The sequence below is a fragment of the Heterodontus francisci genome, unplaced genomic scaffold (assembly GCF_036365525.1).
Source record: "Heterodontus francisci isolate sHetFra1 unplaced genomic scaffold, sHetFra1.hap1 HAP1_SCAFFOLD_319, whole genome shotgun sequence".
NCBI classification, from domain to species: Eukaryota; Metazoa; Chordata; class Chondrichthyes; order Heterodontiformes; family Heterodontidae; genus Heterodontus; species Heterodontus francisci.
Window position 1 is genome coordinate 477,501 of NW_027142010.1, and position 19,723 is coordinate 497,223.

A 19,723-nucleotide genomic window follows, 5' to 3' on the forward strand; every position below is an offset into this window, starting at 1 on the left:
CCCTCTGATTATCTTACATGTCTCTATTAAGTCATCTCTCCTCCTCCTTCTCTCCAACGAAACCAACCGCAAGTTCCTCAGCCTTTCCTCGTAAGACCTTCCCTCCGTACCAGACAATCCTAGTAAATCTCCTCTGCACCCTTTCCAAAGCTTCCACATCCTTCCGATAATGCGGTGACCAGAAGTGCACGCAATACTCAAGGTGTGGCCTCACCAGAGTTTTGTACAGCTGCATCATGACCTCGTGGCTCCGAAACTCGATCCCTCTACGAATAAAAGCTAACACACCATATGCCTTCTTAACAGCCCTATTAACCTGGGTAGCAACTTTCAGGGATTTATGTACCTGGACACCAAGATCTCTCTGCTCATCTACACTACCAAGAATCTTCCCATTAGCCCAGTACTCTGCATTCTTGTTACTCCTTCCAAAGTGAATCACCTCACACATTTCCGCATTAAGCTCCACTTGCCATCTCTCAGCCCAGCTCTGTAGCCTATCTATGTCCCTCTGTACCCTACAACACCCTTCGGCACTATCCACAACTCCACCGACCTTCGTGTCATCCGCAAATTTACTAACACACCCTTCTACACCCTCATCCAGGTCATTTTTGAAAATGACAAACAGCAGTGGCCCCGAAATAGATCCTTGCGGTGCACCACTAGTAACTAAACTCCAGGATGAACATTTGCCATCAACCACCACCCTCTGTCTTCTTTCAGCTAGCCAATTTCTGATCCAAAGCTTTAAATCACCTTCAACCCCATACTGCCGTATTTTTTGCAATAGCCTACCGTGGGGAACCTTATCAAACACCTTACTGAAATTCATATACACCACATCCACTGCTTTACCCTCATCCACCTGTTTGGTCACCTTCTCGAAAAATTCAATAAGGTTTGTGAGGCACGACCTACCCTTCACGAAACCGTGCTGATTATCGCAAATGAACTTATTCTTTTCAAGATGATTATAAATCATATCTCTTATAATCTTTTCCAACATTTTACCCACAACCGAAGTAAGCCTCACAGGTCTATAATTACCAGGGCTGTCTCTACTCCCCTTCTTGAACAAGGGAACAACATTTGCTATCCTCCAGTCTTCCGGCACTATTCCTGTCGACAATGACGACATAAAGATCAAGGACAAAGGCTCTGCAATCTCCTCCCTGGCTTCCCAGAGGATCCAAGGATAAATCCCATCTGGCCCGGGGGACTTATCTATTTTCACACTTTCCAAAATTGCTAACACCTCCTCCTTGTGAACCTCAATCCCATCTAGCCTAGTAGCCTGTATCTCAGTATTCTCCTCGACGACATTTTCTTTCTCTACTGTAAATACTGACGAAAAATATTCATTTAACGCTTCCCCTATCTCCTCTGATTCCACACACAACTTCCCACTTCTATCCTTGATTGGCCCTAATCTAACTCCAGTCATTCTTTTATTCCTGATATACCTATAGAGAGCCTTAGGGTTTTCTTTGATCCTATCCACCAATGACTTCTCGTGTCCTCTCCTCGCTCTTCTTAGCTCTCCCTTTAGATCCTTCCTGGCTAGCTTGTAACTCTCAAGTGCCCCAACTGAGCCTTCACATCTCATCCTAACATAAGCCTTCTTCTTCCTCTTGACAAGCGCTTCAACTTCTTTAGTAAACCACGGCTCCCTCGCTCGACAACTTCCTCCCTGCCTGACAGGTACATACTTATCAAGGACACGCATTAGCTGCTCCGTGAATAAGCTCCACATTTCGATTGTGCCCATCCCCTGCAGTTTCCTTCCCCATCCTACGCATCCTAAATCTTGCCTAATTGCATCATAATTTCCTTTCCCATAGCTATAATTCTTGCCCTGCGGTATATACCTGTCCCTGCCCATCGCTGAGGTAAACCTAACCGAATTGTGATCACTATCACCAAAGTGCTTACCTACATCTACATCTAACACCTGGCCGGGTTCCTTACCCGGTCCCAAATGCAATGTGGCATCACCCCTGGTTGGCCTGTCCATATACTGCGTCAGAAAACCCTCCTGCACACACAGTGTGTTATTGAATTTGACTGGTTCAGTGCATGTGGTGTGATCTGTGTTCATATGTGTGTGTCTAGCTCAGTGCCTGTGTCGTGATCTGTGTATGTGTGTGTCTAGCTCAGTGCTTGTGTTGTCATCTGTTGTCTAGCTCAGTGCCTTTGTTGTGAACTATGTGCAAGTGTGTGGCGAGATCAGTGCCTCGGTTGTGATCTGTGTGTTTCCAAGTGTGTCTGTCTGTGTGTGTCCGAGTGTGCATGTGTCTGGCTAAGGTTCCTGGGTGTGACCTGTGTCTGTGTGTGTGTGCGTATATCTGTGTGTGTTGGTGCATCTGTGTCGAGTGTGTCTGCGTGTGTGATAATCTGTGTGTGTGTATCTCAGGACCTGGGTTGTGCTGTGTGCTCTGTGCGCGCGCGTGTGTATGTGCGTGTGTGTTTTTGTGTCTGTGTCTCAGGGCCAGGTTGTGCTGCGTGTGTATGTCTGTGTGGATGTGCTTGTGTGTCCTTGTATCTGTACTTGTGTGTGTGTATGTGTGTTTGCGTGTGTGTCTGTGTGTGTCAGGGCCTTGGTTGTGCTTTGTGCCTTGTGTGTGTGTGTGTGTGTGTGTGCGTGTGTGTGTGTACATGCGTGTGTGTGTCCATGTGTGGATTTGTCACAGGGCCTGTTGCACGTTTCCCTGCATGTTTTGGAAGGTTGGTTTGTGGGTGGTTCCTTGAATGGTGTGTGGGTGCGGGGGTCTGAGGGCACATTCTGTGGGAGTGAGCGGGGGAAGGAGAGCCCCCTTCCCTCAGGTGTCTATGTGAGGTGTGGTGCATTGTGGAAGGAGGTTGCTGGGTGGGCGGGCGGGGGCCGGGCGTGAGGCTTCCCGACTTTACTGGTTATTTGCCACTGTGGGGATAAATGGTTAACCAGTGAGCGGAGGGGCAATCCTTAACTGAAAAGGGGGTGGAGGAAAGGGTGAAATGGTTAACCAAAGGTGTGCTTTGTACCGTTGAAAGACCAAGTCCGAAGAGGGGAATTGGTAAACCAGGAAGTGGGGGGTCATCATTAACCAAAAGGAAAACATAAGGGCACTGGTTTCCCTCTATGGGACAAGTCTCGTCCTGACCTCGGTTAATAAATTCTCTGGTTCATCACTTGTCAGCTTCTGACTGGAGGGGGGGGGGGGGGGGGGGTCTTTGCGGGCTTGTATCTCCGGTACACCGAGGGACAGTAGGAACTGGCCAGACTGCTTTCCGGCCGATATTGCAGCAAAGCCAGACTCGGGAACCAAATCAAAGTTCCGTCCAGTCCAACTGAGTAACCACAAGTATGCGACCGACACCGCAACTCATCATTAACAGATTTCCACTGAAGTCAACTGGTAAACTGATGCAGTGCGGGGGGTGAGGGGGGGGGGGGGTGGGGATCTGACAAATGATACATCAAAGATCTTTGTCGCACTTTTGTTGTTTTCCGAGTGACAAATCATTAACCAAGGTACTCGGAGGTGAGAGGGAAGAGGAGAGGTAAAGGTGGGGGGGGGGAGGTTGCGGTCGAGTGCCTGGGTTGTGCTGTGTCTCCGCAGGTGTGTGTGTGTCTGTGTTTGTTTGCATATATATATATATATATCAGGGCCTGCGCTGTGGTGTGTGTGTTTGTATATCTGCCTGCCTCAGTGCCTGGGGTCTGACCGGTGTGTGTGTGCGTTTGTATATCTGTCTGCCTCAGTGCCTGGGGTCTGATCGGTGTGTATGTGTGTGTGTGTTTGTACATCTGTCTGCCTCAGTGCTTGGAGTCTGATCGGTGTGTGTGTGTGTCTGTGTGTGTGTGTGTGTTTGTATATCTTTCTGCCTCAGTGCCTGGGGTCTGACCGATGTGTGTGTGTGCGTTTGTATATCTGTCTGCCTCAGTGCCTGGGTTCTGATCGGTGTGTGTGTGTGTGTGTGTGTGTGTTTGTATATCCATCTGCCTTAGTTCCTGGGGTCTGATCGGTGTGTTTTTGTGTTCGTATATCTGTCTGCCGCAGTGCTTGGAGTCTGATCGGTGTGTGTGTGTGTCTGTGTGTGTTTGTACATCTGTCTGCCTCAGTGCTTGGGGTCTGATCTGTGTGTTTTTGGGTTTGTACATCTGTCTGCCTCAGTGCTTGGGGTCTGATCGGTGTGTGTGTGTGTGTGTGTTTGTATATCTTTCTGTCTCAGTGCATGGGTTTGATCGGTGTGTGTCTGTGCTTAAATATCTGTCTGCCTCAGTGCTTGGGGTCTGATTGGTGTGTGTGTGTATTTGTATATCTGTCTGCCTCAGTGCTTGGGGTCTGATCGGTGTTTGTGTGTCTGGTGTGTATGTTTGTATATCTGTCTGCCTCAGTGCCGGGGGTCTGATTGGTTTGTGTGTGTGTGTGTATTTGTATATCTGTCTGCCTCAGTGCCTGGGGTCTGATCGGTGTGTGTGTGTGTGTGTTTGTACATCTGTCTGCCTCAGTGCCTGGGGTCTGATTGGTTTGTGTGTGTGTGTGTGTGTGTGTGTGTGTGTATATTTGTATATCTGACTGCCTCAGTGCCTGGGGTCTGATCGGGGTGTGTGTTTGTATATCTGACTGCCTCAGTGCCTGGGGTCTGATTGGTTTGTGTGTGTGTGTGTGTGCGTTTGTATAAGTCTGCCTCAGTGCCTGGGGTCTGATCGGTGTGTGTGTGTGTGTGTGTGTGTGTTTGTATATCTTTCTGCCTCAGTTCCTGGGGTCTGATCAGTGTGTTTTTGTGTTCGTATATCTGTCTGCCTCAGTGCCTGGGGTCTGACCGGTGTGTGTGTGTGTTTGTACATCTGTCTGCCTCAGTGCTTGGAGTCTGATCGGTGTGCGTGTGTGTGTGCGCGTGTGTGTGTGTTTGTACATCTGTCTGCCTCAGTGCTTGGGGTCTGATCTGTGTGTTTTTGGGTTTGTACATCTGTCTGCCTCAGTGCTTGGGGTCTGATCGGTGTGTGTGTGTGTGTATTTGTATATCAGTCTGCCTCAGTGCTTGGGGTCTGATCGGGGTGTGTGTGTGGTGTGTATGTTTGTATATCTGACTGCCTCAGTGCCTGGGGTCCGATGGGTGTGTGCGTGTGTGAGTGTATGTGTGTTTGTATATCTGTCTGCCTCAGTGCCTGGGGTCTGATCGGTGTGTGTGTGTGTGTGTTTGTACATCTGTCTGCCTCAATGCCTGGGGTCTGATTGGTGTGTGTGTGTGTATATTTGTATATCTGACTGCCTCAGTGCTTGGGATCTGATCGGTGTGTTTAGTTTTGTGATACAGCGCTGAAACAGGCCCTTCGGCCCACCGAGTCTGTGCCGACCATCAACCATCCATTTATACTAATCCTACACTTATCCCATATTCCTACCACATCCCCACCTGTCCCTATATTTCCCTACCACCTACCGATACTAGGGGCAATTTGTAATGGCCAATTAACCGATCAACCTGCAACTCTTTGGCATGTGGGAGGAAACCGGAGCACCTGGAGGAAACCCACGCAGACACAGGGAGAACTTGCAAACTCCGCACAAGCAGGACCCAGAATCGAACTCGGGTCCCTGGAGCTGTGAGGATGCGGTGCTAACCACTGCGCCACTGTGCCGTGTGTGTATGTTTGTATATCTGTCTGCCTCAGTGCTCGGTGTCTGATCGGTGTGTGTGTGTGTGTGTGTGTGTTTGTATATCTGTCTTCTTCAGTGCTTGGGGTCAGATCGGTGTGTGTGTGTGTGTATTTGCATATCTATCTGCCTCAGTGCTTGGGGTCTGATTGGTGAGTTTGTGTGTATGTACATCTGTCTGTCTCAGTGCCCGGGGTCTGATCGGTGTGTGTGTGTGTGTGTTTGTATATCTGTCTGCCAAAGTTCCTTGGGTCAGATCGGTGTGTTTTTGTGCTTGTATATCTGCCTGCCTCAGTGCATGGGGTCTGATCGGTGTGTGTTTGTGTATGAATATCTGTCTGCCTGAGTGCTTGTGTCTGATCGCCGTGTGTTTGTGTCTTTGTATATTTGACTGCCTCAGTGCCTGGAGTCTGATCGGTGTGTGTGTGTGGGTGTGTGTGTGTTTGTATATCTGACTGCCTCAGTGCCTGGGGTCTGATTGGTGTGCCTGTGTGTGTGTGTGTGTGTGCGTGTATTTATATGTCTGTCTACCTCAGTGCCTGGGTTCTGATAGGTGTGTGTGTGTGTGTCTTTGCACATCCGACTGCCTCAGTGCTTGGTGTCTGTTCGGTGTATTAGTGCGTGTTTCGAAATCTGTCTGCCTCAGTGCCTGGCGTCTGATCGGTGTGTGTGTGTGCATGTGTGTTTACATATCTGTCTGCCTCAGTGCTTGGGGTCTGATCGGTGTGTGTGTGTGTGTGTGTGGTGTGTGTGTTTGTATATCTGACCGCCTCAGTGCCTGGGGGTCTAATTAGTGTGTGTGTGTGTGTGTGTGTTTGTATGTCTGTCTGCCCCAGTGCCTGTGCTCTGATTGGTGTTTGTGTTGTGTGTCTTTGTATATCTGTCAGCCTGAGTGCCTGGGGTCTGATCGGTGTGTGTGTGTGTGTGTGTGTGTGTAATTGTATGTCTGTCTGCCTCAGTGCTTGTGGTCCGATCAGCGTGTGTGTGTGTGTGTGGTGTGTATATTTGTATATCTGATTGCCTCAGTGCCTGGGGTCTGATTGGTACGCGCGTGTGTGTGTGTGTGTGTGTGTGTAATTGTATGTCTGTCTGCCTCAGTGCTTGTGGTCCGATCGGCGTGTGTGTGTGTGTGTGGTGTGTATATTTGTATATCTGATTGCCTCAGTGCCTGGGGTCTGATTGGTATGTGTGTGTGTGATTGTATATCTGTCTGCGTCAGTGCTTGGGTTCTGATAGGTGTGTGTGTGTGTGTCTTTGCACAACCGACTGCCTCAGTGCTTGGTGTCTGATCAGTGTGTTTGTGCATGTTTGTATATCTGTCTGCCTCAGTGCTTGGGGTCTGATCGGTGTGTGTGTGTGTGTGGTGTGTGTGTTTGTATATCTGACCGCCTCAGTGCCTGGGGGTCTGATTAGTGTGTGTGTGTGTGCGTGTGTGTGTTTGTATGTCTGTCTGCCTCAGTGCCTGTGGTCTGATTGGTGTTTGTGCTGTGTGTCTTTGTATATCTGTCAGCCTCAGTGCCTGGGGTCTGATCGGTGTGTGTGTGTGTGTGTGTGTGTGTTTGTATGTCTGTCTGCCTCAGTGCTTGTGGTCCGATCGGCGTTCGTGTGGTGTGTGTGTTTGTATATCTGACTGCCTCAGTGCCTGGGGTCTGAATGGTGTGTGTGTGTGTACCTCAGTTCCTGGGGTCTGATTGGTGTGTGTGTGTTTGTATATCTGTCTGCCACAGTGCTTGGGTTCTGATCGGTGTGTCTGTGTGTGTGTGTTTGTACATATGTCTGCCTCAGTGCCAGGGTTCTGATAGTTGTGTGTGTGTGTGTGTGTGTCTTTGTACATCCGTCTGCCTCAGTGCTTGGGGTCTGATCGGTGTGTTTGTGTGTATGTATATCTGTCTGCCTCAGTGCCTCGGATCTGATCGGTGTGTGTGTGTGTATGTGTTTGTACATCTGTCTGCTTCAGTGCTTGGGGTCTGATCGGTGTGTGTGTGTATTTGTATATCTGTCTGCCTCAGAGCCTGGCGTCTAATCGGTGTGTGCGTATGTGTTTGTATATCTGTCTGCCTCAGTGCTTGGGGTCTGATCGGTATGTTTGCGTGCGTGTGTGTATGTGTTTGTCTATCTGCCTGCTTCAGTGTCTGGGGGCTGATCGGTGTGAGTGTGTGTGTGTATTTGTATATCTTTCTGCCTCAGTGCTTGTGGTCTGATCGGTGTGTGTGTGTGCGCGTGGTGTGTGTATTTGTATATCTGACTGTCTCAGTGCCTGGGGTCGGATTGGTGAGTGTTTGTGTGCCTTTGCACATCCGTCTGCCTCATTGCTTGGGGTCTGATCGGTGTGTTTGTGTGTACGTATATCTGTCTGCCTCAGTGCCTGGGGTCTGATCGGTGTGTTTATGTATTTGTATATCTGTCTGCCTCAGTGCTTTGTGTCTGATCGGTGTGTGTGTGTGTTTGTATGTCTGTCTGCCCCCGTGCCTGACGTCTGATCGGTGTGTGATTGTGTGTTTGTTTTTCTGTCTGCCTCAGTTCCTGGGGTCTGATCGGTGTGTGTACATGTGTGTCTGTATATCTGTCTGCCTCAATTCCATGTGTCTGATCGGTGTGTGTATATTTGTGTTTGTATATCTGTCTGCCTCAGTGCTTGGGGTCTGATCGATGTGTCTGTGTGTGGTGCGTGTGTTTGTATATCTGACTGCCTCCGTGCCTGGGGGTCTGATTGGTGTTTGTGTTGTGTGTGTTTGTATATCTGTCAGCCTCAGTGCTTGGGGTCTGATCGTTGTGTGTGTGTGTGTGTTTGTACGTCTGTCTGCATCAGTGCTTGTGGTCCGATCGGTGTGTGTGTGGTGTGTGTGTTTGTATATCTGACTGCTTCAGTGCCTGGGTTCTGATTGGTGTGCCTGTGTGTGTGTGTGTGTGTGTGTGTGTGTGTGTGTGTGTGTTTTCTGTCTGTCAACCTCTTTGCCTGGGGTCTGATTAGTGTGTGTATGTGTGTGTTTGTATATCTGTCTGCCTCAGTGCCTGGGTTCTGATTGGTGTGTGTGTGTGTGTCTTTGCACATCCGTCTGCCTCAGTACTTGGGGTCTGATTGGTGTGTGTGTGTTTATGTGTGTGTTTGTACATCTGTCTGCTTCAGTGCTTGGTGTCTGATCGGTGTGTGTGTGTGTGTGTGTGTGTGTGTGTTTGTATATCTGTCTGCCTCAGTGCTTGTGGTCTGATCGGTGTTTGTGTGTGTTTGTATATATGTCTGCTTCAGTGCCAGGGGTCTGATCGTTGTGTGTGTGTGTGTTTGTACATCTGTCTGCCTCAGTGCCTCAGGTCTGGTCGAAGTTTGTGTGTATTTGTATATCTGTCTGCCTGAGTGCTTGTGGGCCGATCGGTGTGTGTATGGTGTGTGTGTTTGTATATCTGTCTGCCTCAGTGCCTGGGTTCTGATAGGTGTGTGTGTGTGTGTCTTTGCACATCCGACTGCCTCAGTGCTTGGTGTCTGATCGGTGTGTTTGTGCGTGTTTGTATATCTGTCTTCCTCCGTGCCTGGCGTCTGATCGGTGTGTGTGTGTGTGTGTGTGTGTTTATATATCTGTCTGCCTTAATTCCTGGGGTTTGATCGGTGTGTGTATATGTGAGTTTGTATATCTGTCTGCCTCAGTGCTTGGTGTCTGATCGGTGTGTGTGTGTGTGTGTGTGTGTGTGTATTTGTATATCTGCCTGCCTCAGTGCTTGGTGTCTGATCGGGGTGTGTGTGTGTGTGTGTGTGTGTGTGTGTGTGTGTGTGTGTGTGTGTGTGTGTGTGTGTGTGTGTGTGTGTGTGTGTGTGTGTGTGTGTGTGTGGTGTGTGTGTTTGTATATCTGACCGCCTCAGTGCCTGGGGGTCTGATTTGTGTGTGTGTGTGTGTGTTTGTATGTCTGTCTGCCTCAGTGCCTGTGGTCTGATTGGTGTTTGTGCTGTGTGTCTTTGTATATCTGTCAGCCTCAGTGCCTGGGGTCTGATCGGTGTGTGTGTGTGTGTATTTGTATGTCTGTCTGCCTCAGTGCTTGTTGTCCGATCGTTGTGGGTGTGGTGTTTGTGTTTGTATATCTGACTGCCTCAGTGCCTGGGGTCTGAATGGTGTGTGTGTGTGTGTGTGTGTGTGTGTGTGTGTGTGTGTGTGTGTGTGTGTGTGTGTGTGTGTGTGTGTGTGTACCTCAGTGCCTGGGTTCTGATCGGTGTGTCTGTGTGTGTGTGTTTGTACATCTGCTTGCCTCAGTGCCAGGGATCTGATAGGTGTGTGTGTGTGTGTGTCTTTGTACATCCGTCTGCCTCAGTGCTTGGGGTCTGATTGGTGTGTTTGTGTGTCTTTGTATATCTGTCTGCCTCAGTGCCTCGGATCTGATCTGTATGTGTGTGTGTGTGTGTGTGTGTGTGTGTTTGTACATCTGTCTGCTTCAGTGCTTGGTGTCTGATCGGTGTGTTTGTGTGCACGTATATCTGTCTGCCTCAGTGCCTCGGATCTGATCGGTGTGTGTGTGTGTGTGTATTTGTATATCTGTCTGCCTCAACGCCAGGGATCTGATCGGTGTGTTTATGTGCTTGCATATCTGACTGCCTCAGTGCTTGGGGTCTGATCGATGTCTGTTTGTGTTTGTATATCTGTCTGCCTCAGAGCCTGGCGTCTCATCGGTGTGTGCGTATGTGTTTGTATATCTGTCTGCCTCAGTGCTTGGTGTCTGATCGGTGTGTGTGTGTGTGGATTTGTATATCTGCCGGCCTCAGTGCTTGGGGTCTGATCGGGGTGTGTGTGTGTGTGTGTGTGTGTGGTGTGTGTGTTTGTATATCTGACCGCCTCAGTGCCTGGGGGTCTGATTAGTGTGTGTGTGTGTTTGTATGTCTGTCTGCCTCAGTGCCTGTGGTCTGATTGGTGTTTGTGCTGTGTGTCTTTGTATATCTGTCAGCCTCAGTGCCTGGGGTCTGAATGGTGTGTGTGTGTGTGTGTGTATTTGTATGTCTGTCTGCCTCAGTGCCTGGGGTCTGAATGGTGTGTGTGTGTGTGTGTGTGTACCTCAGTGCCTGGGGTCTGATTGGTGTGTGTGTGTGTGTTTGTATATCTGTCTGCCACAGTGCCTGGGTTCTGATCGGTGTGTCTGTGTGTGTGTGTTTGTACATCTGCTTGCCTCAGTGCCAGGGATCTGATAGGTGTGTGTGTGTGTGTGTATTTCTTTGTACATCCGTTTGCGTTTGTATATCTGTCTGCCTCAGAGCCTGGCGTCTCATCGGTGTGTGCGTATGTGTTTGTATATCTGTCTGCCTCAGTGCTTGGGGTCTGATCGGTGTGTTTGCGTGCGTGTGTGTATGTGTTTGTCTGTCTGCCTGCTTCAGTGACTGGGGTCTGATCGGTGTGTGTGTGTGTGTATGTGTTTTTGTGTATCTGTCTGCCTCCGTGCCTGCCGTCTGATCTGTGTGTGTGTGTGTGTGTGTGTGTGTGTGTGTGTGTGTGTGTGTGTGTGTGTGTGTGTGTGTGTGTGTTTGTATATCTGTCTGCCTCAGTGCCTGGGGTCTGATCGGTGTGTTTGTGTGTATGTATATCTGTCTGCCTCAGTGCCTGGGGTCTGATCGGTGTGTTTGTGTGTATGTATATCTGTCTGCCTCAGTGCCTGGGGTCTGATCGGTGTGTTTATGTATTTGTATATCTGTCTGCATCAGTGCTTTGGGTCGGATTGGTGTGTGTGTGTGTGTGTCTTTGCACATCCGTCGGCCTCAGTACTTGGGGTCTGCTCGGTGTGTTTGTGTATGTATATCTGTCTGCCTCAGTGCCTGGGGTCTGATCGGTGTTTGTGTGTTTGTGTGTGTTTTTAGACACCTGTCTGCTTCAGTGCTTGGTGTCTGATCGGTGTGTGTGTGTGTGTGTGTGTGTGTGTGTATTTGTATATCTGTCTGCTTCAGTGCCAGGGGTCTGATCGTTGTGTGTGTGTATGTTTGTACATCTGTCTGCCTCAGTGCTTGTGGGCCGATCGGTGTGTGTATGGTGTGTGTGTTTGTATATCTGACCGCCTCAGTGCCTGGGGGTCTGATTAGTGTGTGTGTGTGTCTGTTTGTATGACTGTCTGCCTCAGTGCCTGGGGTCTGATTAGTGTTTGTGTTGTGTGTCTTTGTATATCTGTCAGCCTCAGTGCCTGGGGTCTGATCCGTGTGTGTGTGTGCGTATTTGTATGTCTGTCTGCCTCAGTGCTTGTGGTCCGATCGGTGTGTGTGTGTATGAGTGGTGTGTGTGTTTGTGTATCTGACTGCTTCAGTGCCTGGGTTCTGATTGGTGTGCCTGTGTGTGTGTGTGTGTGTGTGTGTGTGTGTGCGTTTATATGTCTGTCAACGTCTTTGCCTGGGGTCTGATTAGTGTGTGTGTGTGTGTGTGTTTGTATATCTGTCTGCCTCAGTGCCTGGGTTCTGATTGGTGTGTGTGTGTATCTTTGCACATCCGTCGGCCTCAGTACTTGGGGTCTGCTCGGTGTGTTTGTGCGTATGTATATCTGTCTGCCTCAGTGCCTGGGGTCTGATCGGTGTTTGTGTGTTTGTGTGTGTTTTTGTACATCTGTCTGCTTCAGTGCTTGGTGTCTGATCGGTGTGTGTGTGGGTGTTTGTGTGTGTGTTTGTATATCTGTCTGCTTCAGTGCCAGGGGTCTGATCGTTGTGTGTGTGTGTGTTTGTACATCTGTCTGCCTCAGTGCTTGTGGGCCGATCGGTGTGTGTATGGTGTGTGTGTTTGTATATCTGACTGCCTCAGTGCCTGGGGTCTGATTGGTGTTTTTGTGTGTGTGTTTGTATATCTGTCTGCCTCAGTGCCTGGGTTCTGATAGGTGTGTGTGTGTGTGTCTTTGCACATCCGACTGCCTCAGTGCTTGGTGCCTGATCGGTGTGTGTGTGTGTGTGTTTGTTTATATATCTGTCTACCTTAATTCCTGGGGTCTGATCGGTGTGTGTATATGTCTGTTTGTATATCTGTCTGCGTCAGTGCTTGGTGTCTGATCGGTGTGTGTGTGTGTGTGTGTGTATTTGCATATCTGCCTGCCTCAGTGCTTGGGGTCTGATCGGTGTGTGTGTGTATGAGTGGTGTGTGTGTTTGTGTATCTGACCGCCTCAGTGCCTGGGGGTCTGATTAGTGTGTGTGTGTGTGTGTGTGTGTGTGTGTGTGTGTGTGTGTGTGTGTGTGTGTGTGTGTGTGTGTGTGTGTTTGAATGTCTGTCTGCCTCAGTGCCTGTGGTCTGATTGGTGTTTGTGTTGTGTGTCTTTGTATATCTGTCAGCCTTAGTGCCTGGGGTCTGATCGGTGTGTGTGTGTGTGTGTGTGTGTGTGTGTGTGTGTGTGTGTGTGTGTGTGTGTGTGTGTGTGTGTGTGTGTTTGTATATCTGACTGCATCAGTGCCTGGGGTCTGAATGGTGTGTGTGTGTGTGCCTGTGTGTGTGTGTGTTTGTGTGTCTACCTCAGTGCCTGGGGTCTGATTGCTGTGTGTGTGTGTGTGTGTGTGTGTGTGTGTGTGTGTGTGTGTTTGTACATCTGTCTGCCTGAGTGCCTGTGGTCTGATCGGTGTGAGTGTGTGTTTGTATATCTATCTGCCTCAGTGCCTGGGGACTGATCGGTGTGAGTGTGTGTTTGTATATCTATCTGCCTCAGTGCCTGGGGACTGATCGGTGTGTATGTGTGTGTTTGTACATTCGGCTGCCTCAGTGCCTAGAGTCCTGTCGGTGTATGTGTGTGTGTATTTGTATGTCTGTCTGCCTCAGTGCCTGGTGTCTGATCGGTGTGTGTGTGTGGTGTGTGTTTGTATATCTAACTGCCTCAGTGCCTGGGGTCTGATTGGTGTGCCTGTGTGTGCATGTGTTTATATGTCTGTCTGCCTCAGTGCCTGGGGTCTGATTGGTGTGTGTGTGTCTTTACACATCGGTCTGCGTCAGTGCTTGGCGTCTGATCAGTGTGTGTGTCTGTCTGTATTTGTTTATCTGTCTGCCTCAGTGCCTGGTGTCGGATCGGTGCGTGTATGTGTTTGTTTATTTACAAAAATGTCTGCCTCAGTGCCTGAGGTCTGATCGGTGTGTGTATGTGTTTATGTTTTTGTATATCTTTCTGCCTCAGTGCTTGAGGTCTGATCACCTTGTGTGTGTGTGTTTGTATTTCTGTCTGCGTCAGTGTTTGGGGTCTGATCGGTGTGTATGTGTCCGGTCAATGGTGCCAGTCTGGAAGGACCTGCTGAAGGGTTTTGGATGGGTGGCCATCCACGTCAGTGGAAGAGGTATCCTGGAGGTTCATTGTTTGCTGGCCGAACCCTCCGACGGTCACAGGTTGCTTATGGAGGTGGGAACCTCCCCAAGGCCACAGGGAGGGAATCCCGTTTTACAAGGTGCCCTTTCCACGTGGAGGTGTGACCACCGACGCTGGTTAAATCCCAGTGATAGCGAGAAGCGGACCTGAAGTGGCTACGTAAGGCCTCAATTGGCCTTTGGGCATGAAAGGCATTGTCGGCCTATCCCTGATCACGGCAAGTTCACTTGGCAAGGGGCTGAGACAGTCTCTTTGCCCTACTACCCACCGCCATTGTCTGGGTCTCCACCTCCAACTTCAACTTACGGGGTCCCTTGAAATCCTGCCCAGGTAGTGGTGGGACCATGGAGGAGATTGAAAACAAGGATGAGAATGTTAACGTCAAGACAATTCTTAATCAACAGGATCAATCGTCATTGTCGACAGGAGTAGTGCCGGAAGACTGGAGGATAGCAAATGTTGTCCCCTTGTTCAAGAAGGGGAGTAGAGACAGCCCATGTAATTATAGACCTGTGAGCCTTCCTTCAGTTGTGGGTAAAATGTTGGAAAAGTTTATAAGAGATAGGATTTATAATCATCTTGAAAAGAATAAGTTCATTTGCGATAGTCAGAACGGTTTTGTGAAGGGTCGGTCGTGCCTCACAAATCTTATTGAGATTTTCGAGAAGGTGATCAAACAGGTGGATGAGGGTAAAGCAGTGGATGTGTTGTATATGGATTTCAGCAAGGCGTTTGATAAGGTTCCCCACGGTAGGCTATTGCAGAAAATACGGAAGTATGGGGTTGAAGGTGATTTCGAGCTTTGGATCAAAAATTGGCGAGCTGAAAGAAGACAGAGGGTGGTGGTTGATGGCAAATGTTCATCCTGGAGTTTAGTTACTAGTGGTGTACCGCAAGGATCTGTTTTGGGGCCACTGCTGTTTGTCATTTTTATAAATGACCTGGATGAGGGTGTAGAAGGGTGGGTTAGTACATTTGCGGATGCCACGAAGGTCGGTGGAGTTGTGGATAGTGTCGAAGGGTGTTGTAGGTTACAGAGGGACATAGATAGGCTGCAGAGCTGGGCTGAGAGATGGCAAATGGAGTTTAATGCGGAAAAGTGTGAGGTGATTCACTTTGGAAGGAGTAACAAGAATGCAGAGCACTGGGCTAATGGGAAGATTCTTGGTAGTGTAGATAAGCAGAGAGATCTTGGTGTCCAGGTACATAAATCCCTGAAAGTTGCTACCCAGGTTAATAGGGCTGTTAAGAAGGCATATGGCGTGTTAGCTTTTATTCGTAGAGGGATCGAGTTTCGGAGCCACGAGGTCATGCTGCAGCTGTACAAAACTCTGGTGAGGCCGCACCTTGAGTATTGCATGCAGTTCTGGTCACCGCATTATAGGAAGGATGTGGAAGCTTTGGAAAGGGTGCAGAGGAGATTTACTAGGATGTTGCCTGGTATGGAGGGAAGGTCTTACGAGGAAAGGCTGAGGGACTTGAGGTTGTTTTCGTTGGGGAGAAGGAGGAGGAGAGGTGACCTAATAGAGACATATAAGATAATCAGAGGGTTAGATAGGGTGGATAGTGAGTGCCTTTTTCCTCGGATGGTGATGGCAAACACGAGGGGACATAGCTTTAAGTTGAGGGGTGATAGATATAGGACAGATGTCAGAGGTAGTTTCTTTACTCAGAGATTAGTAGGGGCGTGGAACGCCTTGCCTGCAACAGTAGTGGACTCGCCAACTTTAAGGACATTTAAGTGGCCATTGGATCGACATGTGGATGAAAATGGAATAGTGTAGGTCAGATGGTTTCACAGGTCGGCGCAACATCGAGGGACGAAGGGCCTGTACTGCGCTGTAATGTTCTAATTCTAATTCAATGGAGGTCCGCGAGTACAGGTGTGATAGGTGAACGGGAGTTACTGTGAGTTAACTCATCAGCAGCAGAGTTTTGGATGACCTGAAGCTTACAGACAACAGAATGTCGGAGGACATTGGAATGGTCAAGTCTAGAGGGAATGAAGGAATGAATGAGGGTTTTGTCCAGCGGAGCTGAGACAGGAGTGACGTCAGGCGATCATTTGGAGAACTTTTTTGGCCCGTATTCAGGAGAACTTTTTTGCCAAGTATGTAGCAAGTGCAACAAAGGATAGGGCACAGTTTTAGACTTAGTTTTAGGAAATGAAGATGGGCAGTTGGAAGGAGTGGCTGTGGGAGGGAATTTTGGTGATCGTGATCATAATTCAGTCAGTTTTAACATAATTATGGAAAAGGACAGAGACAGAACAGGAGTTAGAATTCTAAATTGGGGCAAAGCCAATTTTACTAAACTGAGGAGAGATTTAGCGAAAGTGGACTGGAAACAGCTACTTGAAGTAAATCAGTGTCAGAGCAGTGGGAGGCATTCAAAGGGGAGATTCAAGGAGTTCAGAGTAAACATGTTCCACCAAGAAAAAAAAAAGGTGAGAGACAAATCCACAGCTCCACGGATGACATGGAGCCTACAGGGTAAGATAAGGCAGAAAAAGAAAGCTTATGTCTGACATCAAGAACTCAATACGACTGAAAACCGAGACTCTCGGAAGTGGAGGAGTGAAATAAAAAAGGAAATTAGGAAATAGAAGAAAGGTCATGAAAAAATATTGGCAAGCAACATCAAGGTGAACCCAAAGATGATTTTTTTTCAAAACATTAAGAGGAAGAGGATAACTAAGGGGAGAGTAGGGTCCGTAATAGACCAAAAAGGTAACCTATGTGGAGGGCAGGAAGATATTGGTATGGTTCTTAATGAATACTTAGTGTCTGTCTTCACAAAAGAGGGAGGGATAATACAGATATTGCAGTTAAGGAGGAAGAGTGTGAAGTATTGGATATGATAAAAATAGGGAGAGAGGAAGTATTATTGGGATTAGTACCCTGAAAGTTGATAAACCACCAGATCCGGATGAAACATACGCCAGGTTCTTAAAAGAAGCAAGAGAGGAAATAGCAGAGGGTCTGACCATCATTTTCAAGTTTTGACTGGATACAGGTGTGCAGCTGTAGGATTGGAGAACTGCTAACGTTGTACCTCTGTTTAAAAAGGGAGCGAGGGATAGAGAAAATAATTGCAGGCCAGTCAGTCTAACCTCGGAGTGGGAAAATTATTGAAATCAATTCTGAGAGACAGGATAAACTGTCACTTAGAAAGACATGGATTAATTAAGGATAGTATGCATGGATTTGTTGAGGGAAGATCGTGCCTGACCAACTTGCATGAATTGTTTGAAGATGTAACAAGGAATATCGATGAGGGTCGCGCAATTGATGTGGTCTACATGGATTTTAGCAAGGCTTTTGACAAGATCCCATGGAAAAGACTGGTTAACAAAATAAAATCCCATAGGATCCAGTGAAATGCAGCAAGGTGGATACAAATTTGGCTCAGTGGCAGGAAACAAAAGAGAATTGTTAACGGGATTTTTTGCGACTGGAGAGCTGTTTCCAGTTACGTTCTGCAGGGCTCAGTACTGGGTCCCCTGCTTAACGTGCTGTTTACTAACGATTTGGACGTAAATGTAGGGGGTATGATCAAGACGTTTGCAGACAACACAAAGATTGGCCATTTGGTAGATAGCGAGGAGGATAGCTGTAGGCTGCAGGAAGATAATGATGGTCTGGTCAGACGGGTAGAAAATGGCAAATGGAATTCAACTTGGAGATGTGTGAGGCGATGTATTTGGGTAGATCAACCAAGGCAAAGGAATAAACAATTAATGGGAAAATACTGAGACATGGAGAGGAAGTGAGGGACCATTGCAGTGAATGTCCACATGTCCCTGAAGGTAGCAGGACAGGTCGATAAGGTGGTTAAGAAGGAATATGGAATCCTTTCCCTCATTAGCTGTGTTATAGGATATGAGAGCAGGGAGGTTATGCTGGAGCTGTATAACTCATTGGTTAAGCCACAACTTCAGTACTGTGTGCAGTTCTGGTCACCTCATTACAGAAAGGATGTAATTGCACGAGAGAGGATACAGAGGAGATTTACAAGGATGTTTCTAGGACAGGAAAAGTGCAGCTATGAGGAAAGATTGGATAGCCTGGGGCTGTTGTCCTTGGAACAGAGAAGGCTGAGAGGAGATCTGATGAAATGTACAAAATTTTGTGGAGCCTGGATAGAGTGGAGGTGAAGGGTCTATTCACCTTAGCAGTAAGGTCAGTGACTAGGGGGTTTCGATTTAAAATGATTGGTACAAAAATTAGAGGGGTGATGAGGAAGAAAATCACTCAGAATGTGGCGGGTGTCTGGAACTCATTGTCTGAAAGGGTAGTTGAGGCAGAAACCCTGAACTCATTTTAAGGTGGCTTGATGCACCTCAAGTGCCGTAATCTGCAGGGCTACGGGCCAAATACCGGAAGGTGAGATTTGCCTGGTGGGATTGATTTTTGGCCGGCAGAGACACAATGGGCCAAATGGCCTCTTTCTGTGTTATGATCATTCTATGATTTTCTATGATTTTTAGTTGATTTTCTAGGCGCAGATAGGCTGTTTTAGTGAAGGTGTGTAGATGTGGTCAGAAGGTCATCCAGGGGTCAAATATGACACCAAGGTGCGAACAGTCTGGTTTAGTCACACGCTGCTGGGAGAGGGATGGAGTCGGTAACTAGGGAATAAAGTTTGGAAAGGGGACTGAAAACAACGTCTTCAATCTTCTCAAATTTGAATTGTCACAGCAGATGTGTGAGGTAATACATTTTAGAAGGATGTATGTAGAGAGACAGCAAAAGTTACATGTTACAGTGTAAAGGGAGTGAAAGAACAGAGAGACCTGGGCAGTTTATGTGTAAATCATTGAAGGTCACAGGACAGGTTAACAATGCAGGTAATAAAGCATATGAGATCCTGGGCGTTATAAATAGAGGCACAGAAAACAAAACTGGGAAGTTATGTTAATTCTATATAAAACACTACAGCACATCCCAGTACATGACACATGGAACAGCAGAATTGTAATCATATAGTACCAGGGATCTGTGAATTCAGTTACGTGGAGAGATTGGAAAAGCTGGGATTGTTACCTTTAGAGCAGTGAAGGGTAAGAGGAGATTTAATATAGAATTCAAAATCATGAAGGGTTTTTGATAGGGTAATTAATGTGAAACTGTTTCCAGTGTCAGAATGTTCAGTATTAAGAAGACACAGATTGAAGGTAATTGACAAGGAACCAGAGGTGAAATGAGGAGAATTTTCAGACGCAGCAAGTTGTTAGGATCTGGAATTCACTGCCTGAAAATATGGTGGAAGCAGATTCAATAATATCTTTCAAAAGGGAATTTAACAAATACTTGAAAAGCGAAAAATAACTGTAGGAGTCTGGGGAAAGAGGAGGGGAGAGGAACTAATTAGATAGCTCTTTCAAAGAGACAACACTGACACAATGGGCCGACATAACTCCTTCAATAGTGCCGCATCAATCTCTGATTCTATGAGCAAGAGACACAGAGAGTGAAGAGAGAGAGCGTGTTTGTTAAAGAGGGAAAGAGAAATAGAAAGAGCGAAGGGAATGGGAGCAAGATCCAAGGGAGGTTAATGGAAGACGTGTGGCCCCGAGGACCTGGCAGCAGAGCCAGAAGAAGTTTAATGAGCTCACACGCGTGGTCAATGTTAGTGAATTCATCTCCACATGGCATCTCCTACCACAACATCACCAACCTCTCGCACTGCTCAGTGTACCACACCCCCATCACTCACCCATCAGCATTCCGAAACACTCAGGATTAACACCTAACATTCACAGACTCTACATCACCCTTCCACACCTTCCACTGATACC

The 19,723-nt window shown here is 47.8% G+C and overlaps 1 protein-coding gene across 1 annotated transcript in view; it reads right to left on the reverse strand.

Annotated features, from left to right (window-relative positions):
- Positions 1-19,580, reverse strand: part of LOC137366187 (probable G-protein coupled receptor 139) — a 27,315-nt gene extending 7,735 nt beyond the window's left edge. The window contains exon 1 of the mRNA XM_068028176.1: positions 19,541-19,580. Within this exon, the coding sequence (XP_067884277.1) occupies positions 19,541-19,580 (40 nt within the window). The remainder of the gene's footprint in view (positions 1-19,540) is intronic.
- Positions 19,581-19,723: the final 143 nt, after the last annotated feature.